The sequence below is a fragment of the Siphateles boraxobius genome, unplaced genomic scaffold (genome assembly GCF_051911475.1).
Source record: "Siphateles boraxobius isolate OS27281-9 unplaced genomic scaffold, OSU_SipBor_1 8, whole genome shotgun sequence".
Classification (NCBI taxonomy): domain Eukaryota; kingdom Metazoa; phylum Chordata; class Actinopteri; order Cypriniformes; family Leuciscidae; genus Siphateles; species Siphateles boraxobius.
In genome coordinates, this window is record NW_027509208.1 from 11,811,869 (window position 1) to 11,820,441 (window position 8,573).

Below are 8,573 nucleotides of genomic sequence, written 5' to 3' on the forward strand. Positions count from 1 at the left end.
TTCTTTTCTCGTCTCAGCTCTTTGTGTCTCATCTTATCTTGTACCTTCTTGTCTATTCTTAACAGAATTTGTCACCCCTTTAGGTGATTCATACAGCGATACGGATGCCGTCAGTGAGATTCTGCAGGAAGATGGCTTGACTCTGGACACTGAGGATCTTCTTAGCTTCTCATACCAAGTAGCCAAAGGGATGGATTTTCTGGCATCCAAGAACGTAAGTGTTTTGGGGTTTTTTGTCTTTTTTTGCATTCGTTCTTTCTGACGGATGGTGAGTTTTATATTCCGAGTGTTTGCAGTAATCCCATACTGCAGATCTTCTCTCTTTTCCTCTACAATGCCACTGGCTCACATTCCATTACCTCTGCCCAGTCCTAGATCGGGTTACACAAAGTCATGCACAAATGCACACAAGTTGTCAAGCACATGCACACACTCACTCACAGAGTTGTCATTCCGAGAAATATCACATTTCCCCTTCTAGTCAGCAGGTCCAGTATTCAATTTAGTGGAAGGAAACTAAATTAGTCCCGCTGTTAAGTGGGCATGTGAGTTTTCTGTCAGTGAATTCATTTCAGCACCTCAACCCTAACTTGGAATATGGTATGTTCAACACTTTTCTGCTAATGAGGTTTTGAATATTGGCACTGGTCTTGTAAATATGTGAGAGTCCTGACATATGAAAGCAGTATTAAGCAAACCCTTTACAAGGGAAGCCAGTCCTCTTGGTTATCATTTTGTTATTGCCTCCAGGACGCTAAATTCTATGCAGGTAACAGGCATACAAGTACAGCTTCTTTTTACTTGAATTGCGAAAGGCAGAAATCACAAAAACTGTTTGTCAAGGTTACGTTTTAATAACATATTTCAAATTAGCAATTAAGTCTGACCACAGTTGTATCGTAAATGTAGCTTCTTTTGGTCAAATCACGATTAAAAACAAAATATCCATTACAGCAATACGGCCAGTTTCCCCCATTAATTTTTCTACATTATAAGTTTTCTGTCTCCATCCCTTGTAATGTCTCTGCTTTAATACATAATATATTAGTGTGTATGATGGCAAGTATTTCTTTATGTGTGTTTATTGTATGTGTGTTTGTGCAGTGTATTCACAGAGACCTGGCAGCCAGAAACATTCTCCTCACCCAAGGCAGAGTGGCCAAGATCTGTGACTTTGGACTAGCCCGAGACATCACTACTGACTCAAACTATGTTGTTAAGGGCAATGTAAGTATAAACTCTCATTATATGTGACATATAAACAACTTTAACTTTAACCTTAAATTTATTTTATTTGTAGATTTTCCCACTAGGTTTTAAATGTCACACTGTATACTAATTATCGGATTAAGTGAATAGTCAAGCACAGATCATAGTTTTCTTACGTGATGCTTGACATTAAGGAACCAGAGCTTAACTATACATAATCATGAAAAGCTGTGGAAAAAAGAATGTGTAATCCATAAATAAGACACTTCCTTATAATTGGATGATTTTACTTTGCTTTGATGCACTTCTAATGGCTGTCATCCAACAGTGTCAAACCCTCTTCTTAAGTCTATTCTGTGGGTGTTGGATGTGCTTCATCCAAAGAGCTTACTGCGAAGAAATCCCTGCTAAAGCAAAATGACAATGTTCAGTTTAAAATACAAGAGCTTTTATTCATGTTAAGACATGTACTAGGCGTGAATTACCCAATGTCTTACAATGGCAAGAGGCTGATGCAAAACAAGCCAGGAACGGGGTAATTTCTGCAATGTTAAGACAGTTGATTTATTTTCCAGAATTTGCATAAAGCAGAACGCTAATGTTGCTAATGCTATTATATTCTACTACGCCATTTGCATCCTGGATTCATGCTAAAAGCAAACTTGGACTATAGTGTTGATAGTATTTGAGTCTGCATTCTTTTTGTATATTTATTCTGCAACCAAGTCAGTTATTGTCAATCTACCGCTTGCTAACTAGAACAAAACTGTATGATTGAGGTTTCAAAGCAAAGCTTTTGATTGTGAATTGTTTCATTTGTAGTCACAGACTGAATCCTTCAAGTAATGTGTGTTGTACTGCATGCCTTCATGCTCTACCTATGTTGTTAAGGAATGGAATGTATTTGATGAGGATATTATCTGCACAGGCCCGTCTTCCAGTTAAGTGGATGTCCCCCGAGAGCATCTTTGAGTGTGTGTACACCTTTGAGAGTGATGTTTGGTCTTATGGCATCCTGCTGTGGGAGATCTTCTCCCTCGGTAAGTTAAACTTATCTCATAATTGTTTTGACTTGGCATTATATACTGCTTTTAATCCAAATATTCATAATGTGCGTCTTTAGGGAGTAGTCCTTACCCGGGCATGCCTGTGGACTCTAAATTCTATAAGATGATCAAGGAAGGATACCGAATGGAGTCACCAGAGTTTTCCCCGAGTGAAATGTAAGACTGAGCTTTAATTAGTTCAAATATATTTCTGCAGTTAAAAACATGATATTGGCAGCATTTTCACACTAAAACAATGTTCCAAGTTTATTTTCCTAAACGAAAACTGAAACTAAGACGTTTTCGTAAACTGACATAAAATAGAAATTATAAAATCACGTTTTTCCATTGGACTTTATTTTTCAATTTAAATGATGTTTTATTAACGAAGTACGGGAGGAGCAAGTTCAGATAATTAAACCTAATTAAAGACCTGTGGAGCGCATTCAGATAATCAATGCTAATTAAACACGTGTGGAGCATATTCAGTTAGTCAACCCAATCAACGAATCAAGAGATATATATACAGCAGACTTATCATCTCCTCACTTCTAGTTCTAACTACTCTGACAACAACCGGAGGGAATACTCTGAGTTTGGGCAAAAAATTCCGAGTTCGGGCAAAAAATTCAGAGCTTGGAGCCCTTCCCATGGATAGCACACCAAATACGCGTAATCTTTACTCTGTTTAATTTGATGCCCCAAGGTTTTTTTCTCCATTTTGTCACCTGATGGAGTTTTGGTTCCTTGCCACTGTTGCCTTGGCTTTTGGCTTGCTTAGTTGGGGACATTTAATATTCAACAATATTACTGATCTGCCTTATTTCAGGTGGACGATGATGCAATTTTTTTCTAGAAACAAACTTTGTTGTATTATTTTCATGTTATCACTGTGAAGCTACTTTGATACAATCTGTATTGTAAAAAGCGTTATATAAATAAAGGTGACTTGCCTTGACATGTAAGTGTGAACTCGCAAAACATGCTCTAGTCTAGACGGACATGTATGACCATTGCGCTCGCGTCTGTCATTTCTCATAGCAAAAAATGCTTTCTGTGTGATCCAGCCCTAAGAAGCAGAAATGGCCAAATAAGTATTTCCATCATGCCTAGACCATATGCAAATCATGAGTATAACTATGAGTATATGGTATTAAAATAACAATAGACAAAAAGCATAAATGGATCAATACCAGAAAAATATTTGAAAGGATTAATCATAGAAATAACCATAAAATAATAATCATAATAATATTTTTTATACACCACGTTTAACAAGATTTAATCTATAATATGAATGAGTATGAATGAATAATTTTTACTTTTTAATTTTTGCATTTGTTTGGATCTCAAGCAATTATTTTATTTTTATTATTAATAGGTTTGCACAAGAGTTAAATATAAACTGCAAACAATTAAACTTTGCTGAAATTAAAAGTCTTTAACTGAAAGTGTTCTGTTTACTCTGCTAAACTATAATTACTAAAACTAAAAACGGAAACTAAATATATAAAGACTAAATAGAAATGTGTTCACAAAATAAAAACTAAACTAAAACTAAAAAAATACATTAATGAAACTAATTAAAACTAGACTGAAATGTATAGGAAATTTGAAAATAATATTACAATAAAAACTAATTTAAAAATGCAAAACTATAATAACCTTGAAATGTTCCCAATAAAACCAGCGCCGCTTCTGTTGTTGTTTCAGGTACGAGATCATGCACTCATGCTGGGACGCCGACCCCCTCAACAGACCTTCATTTACCAAGATAGTGGAGAAAATCGAACAGCAAATCTCAGACAGCACCAAACATGTATGTCTTTCTTATTTCCTTTTTAGACCACAAAACATTGTAACCATGCATGGATCAATGGTATGATGCTAGTTATTTTGTTTGAATCTATTCATTTTTGGAAAAGTATATTGAAAATGTAGTTTATACAATGATTTGAAACATGATAAACGTATTTTTAATTCCTGAATTAAGATTTGTATTTTGGAGGGTGGAGCATAAAGTCGAAAAAGAAACAGATTTAAGTGTCCTGATATACTAATGAAGAAAAATATTTATTATTTATTTATTAATATTTGTTAAAAAAAAACACGTGGATTATATCATTTTTTTATATCATTAATATTGGATAATATTGTTATTGGATTATATCATGTATCATTCACTTGTGAGAATATTTTACAGTACAGTAAGTAACAGTGCTACAATAACGGATGTAAAACACTGTTTGCATGCCATTCTCGCTCTGTCTGCACAGCGTACTTGAAACACGCTGATGATGTATGTTGTCTGCGCCTGTTCATGCAAAAATCATACCTCATCAGCGTCATTGCATACGTGGTATGCAAAAACACATTGACTGACAGGGAGCACATGCAATCGTTTAATTCGGACCGAACGCAATGATCGAACGAACATTTTATGGTCCTACGCCTTCCACAGACGATCTATATATTTCTAAAAATACATTTAGAACTCTTAATATAGTGATTGCTATCAGGATATGAGGATACTTTCAACCATAATAACAAAGAAAATTCTGTAGAGAATCACGTATTGCACCTTTAATTAATAATTCATGATATTTGTACACTTTTTAGCTTGAAAATATATAATAAGCTGTTTTGAAAATTAGTCACATGTAAGGTGTAAAGGAAATGTTCCCATTCTCACTTTATACCACATGACATTTTCATTTCTACAAAAAACATATATTAAACCATTGTGAATACAAAGAGTACATTTCTCATAACATTTCTCAGATGACGAAGATGAAGACTGTCATTTCAGTTCTTTTGCGGCTGTGATTAATAGTATTTTTACGAATGTGATTAATAGTAAAAAACGAATGCAAAAGAGCAGATTTGCTCAGAAAACACCGATTTCCTGACACAAACTCAGAGAAGTGGAATAAAACTGGCGTATGACGTATGACGCCTTTTCTTTGTGGTTGACACCACATCTCCTTTCTCTTCTTCAGATTTACTTAAACTTCAGCTCCAGGTTGCCTGTTGCTCCGGGGCCCCGTGAGGAATCCAGTTCTCCTGTCCAGCGGCTAAACTCAGTAGGCAGTCACAGTACCGCCACTCAGCCCCTGCTGTCCAACAATGACGTCTTCTTGGAAGGGACAGGTCTACATCACCCTCCAGTGTGAAGATCTGATTCCCAGTAAAAAGCAGGCATTCTAACAGATGCCATTCATCTACTGAGACCCTTCGCCTTAGCTAAGCGTCATTGTAGCTGTCTGACATGCACAAGGACTTTGGTGGAAAACATTGCTCTTGGATCCCAAAGGAGATTTTCGATCAGTCGTATTCTTTCCATTCACCTTTCTCGCAGATTGTGTATATAAGCCCCCCTGCCAGAAAGGACAGTGATGGTGTGCTTTCCTTTTACATTTCATGTATTCTTTGGAATTGTGGGACATCAAACTTTTGAGACAGCTAATAATCAATGCTGGTATCATCCCATGGTACTATATCTTCATTGTGAGTCTGCAGGAGGATTGAACTTTTTTCTTTTTGTTGTAGAATCCCTTTGATTTATTACATGGGATTTATAAACCCAATAATGCTTCTTTTGCTAATTTTCAAGTCTTTACAAGTAACAGAAGTCAAACAGGCTGTTTCAAGTGAGAGACTAGATCCAGAAATCATGATGGATCACTATGAAACAATTGGAAATTAGACTTTACCAAACCATCTCTGAAATCTTGGCATTCAAGTTGATGTGATCTTTTAGCCGAAAATGCATTATAGGTATTTTAAGATATTGTAACACTCATGTGTTGAATATGTCAGACTGTCAGTAGTAAAAGAGCCTGGTGTGAGAGTAAATCACACTTATTATTCACTATCAACTATTTTGCAGGTCTTTCCAAAAAATTCATAAATTCAAATATCGAACTCAAAAGGCTACACTATTTACAAATTATATGTATAAGCAGCAATAACTTTGTAACTTTGACAGCATGATCATGTTGCTGCACAAGCCAAAAACAAGCTACTTGATGCATGTTGCATTTGGAATAGTATTTTGGCAGCTGAATTTGTAAGACGTTTTACGTTTAAATAGGCCAAATTAAGGTACATTTCAGTTTGCTGTCAGGAAAGGTGTTGAGACAAGAAGAGGCAATTCATCAAAGTTCATTGTTTACTTTAAACACTCAGCGATATTTTGATTCCACAGCAGTATTATATTATTGGCTTGTGTTGTATTTTCCTTTTCCAGGAAATGTAATTTGGGACAGCAAAATTATCCAGTCAAGCAGTAATTCAAGCTTGACGTATCAAACTTTTAGACCGTGTTTCTTTTAGGTATCACTTTAAACAGTCTTCCTCTTCTCCTGTGTGCTTTAAGGAACATATTTGGTAAATAGAATACTCATTTAATTTGTGTGGCACAGACATAGCTTGTTTCAACACACTGAAAATGCTTCTTTGAGTAGTTTTATGTATGATGTGGTTCCAGAATGGTGGACTGTAGAAGATCAGTAGCTTCTGTAGCATTGGTCCAGAAAAAAAATGGGAGTTATTCCACATTTTATCTGTAATGAAACTGGGAGAGTAGTGCTCTTTTGTATATTCGAATGGTTTTGCTAGTTTCTGTGTTGCTTCTAATTTTGTACTTAAAAAGTACGGTGGGGGTCTGGTAGTTTCAAGGAGAGACCGCTCTGAGATGGCATCGTCGCTCTGCTTTCTTGTGTTTGTGGAAATCGTGGGTTATCATTTCCTACAGACTTGACTCAGTTACTCTGACTTCTACTTACCACACCAACTGTTGTGCCTGAAATGTTTTCTCTGCTCTTTAGCCAATGAGAATAGTACCGTTTAAGGTTGAGCCAATAGAAAGCTGCTGCTGCTGTGTAGAAATGGGTGCCAATGGCTTCTTGATCTCTGTAGGATTAGCCAATGAAGGATCTGCCAATAGACGGGTGGCTTTCAGACCTAGGGCAAAAAGAGTGGCTTTCTGTTACTTAGATGAGCCAATAGGATTCTCATTCCACTGCCAAAGGAAAAAGGGCAGAGTATTCGTCCGAATATGAGCTACGTACTGAATGATTCAGTCGACACCAACCGCAGTACTCATAGCTGTGCAAACATCAGTAGTCTGGGGACTCAGTCAGTAGCTCGTTTTCCAGGTCTCCTTCTGTTCTTTGTGTCCAGCTGCTTCCTGCGGCGGATGTCTCACTTCCACAAGGACTCAGCCGGGGAGATCCAACTCGGCCGGATCCCATCTCCACCGCTCCTTTTCGCCACACTGGGACATTGTTCCTGTTGTGTACTGGCTTTTGCTTGCATTTGCGCTAATGAGTCTGTGTGAGCGTGTATGAATGTGTAAATGCAGGTCATTTGCTGTTAAAATACCAGAGCACTGATGGGTTCCTCCAGTAGAATGACTGTAGTTAATGAACTTCAGATTGTCTGAATTACTATAGAGCTGAAGCAATCGATGTTCAGCCGCTACATACACACCATCACTGTTTGCTCTTTTCCTGTATGTAAATAATATATATATATGTAAATCAAAATGTTGCTTCTTGTTTTGTTATCACGGTACGTTCTCTCATGTGCTGCATATATTTTTGTATGTTACAGTTTGTCACTTCCATGTAATTTCACGTTATTATCTTCTGTCATTATTTTGCCTCTTGATTCATTTATTCATAAGTGCAGTTTTCAGACACACCAGGTACAGTTGGTTATATATTTAATCCATTTATATTATATTCAGCGTTGCTTGACTTTTCAGTATTTTCAGTGTTTGCATTATCGATGAAAGGAGGAACACGTGACAATAAAGACAGATGGTCCAGGAATCCCATTTGTGACCGCATAGTCACTACAGTTCTCATATGCATTTTGAAATGATTGAAAGGTGTTTTGTCCCAGAAAGGATTGTTTAATGTATTTTATTGTATATTTATTTTACAGTTTTTATTTTGAAGAAAAATGTGCAAATCCTGTGTGTAGCTCTTGTTACTTCAGTATGTAAATAAATAATTGAAACTATGAATCTTGCAATTATTAAGATTATTAGCTTCAAGTTTTTTTGCCATCATGGAGCAATATTGTTGGTGTTCTTTAAAAAAGTAAATACATAAATAAATTTAAAAAACACTGTGAGACATTACTTTGAAAACTAAATGCTTGGAAAAGAAAACAATTAAATAATTACAGTTCAAAATAGACTACAGGTGTAACACAGAAGCAGGCTGAGTAGGATCCATGTGCAGTTTATTTAAATATAGCAGGCTCAGTGTACAAACAGGCGTGGGTCGAAATACCAAGGCTAACAAC

General features: G+C 36.3%; 1 protein-coding gene across 3 annotated transcripts in view; it reads left to right on the forward strand.

Annotated features, from left to right (window-relative positions):
* kita (KIT proto-oncogene, receptor tyrosine kinase a) overlaps positions 1-8,285 on the forward strand; it is a 30,449-nt gene extending 22,164 nt beyond the window's left edge. For all 3 annotated transcript variants that reach the window (XM_077220560.1, XM_077220562.1, XM_077220561.1), the window contains exons 16-21: positions 84-214; positions 1,105-1,227; positions 2,138-2,249; positions 2,333-2,432; positions 3,969-4,074; positions 5,255-8,285. In XM_077220560.1, coding sequence (XP_077076675.1) covers positions 84-214; positions 1,105-1,227; positions 2,138-2,249; positions 2,333-2,432; positions 3,969-4,074; positions 5,255-5,428 — 746 coding nt within the window. In that variant the 3' untranslated portion in view covers positions 5,429-8,285. The remainder of the gene's footprint in view (positions 1-83; positions 215-1,104; positions 1,228-2,137; positions 2,250-2,332; positions 2,433-3,968; positions 4,075-5,254) is intronic.
* Positions 8,286-8,573: the final 288 nt, after the last annotated feature.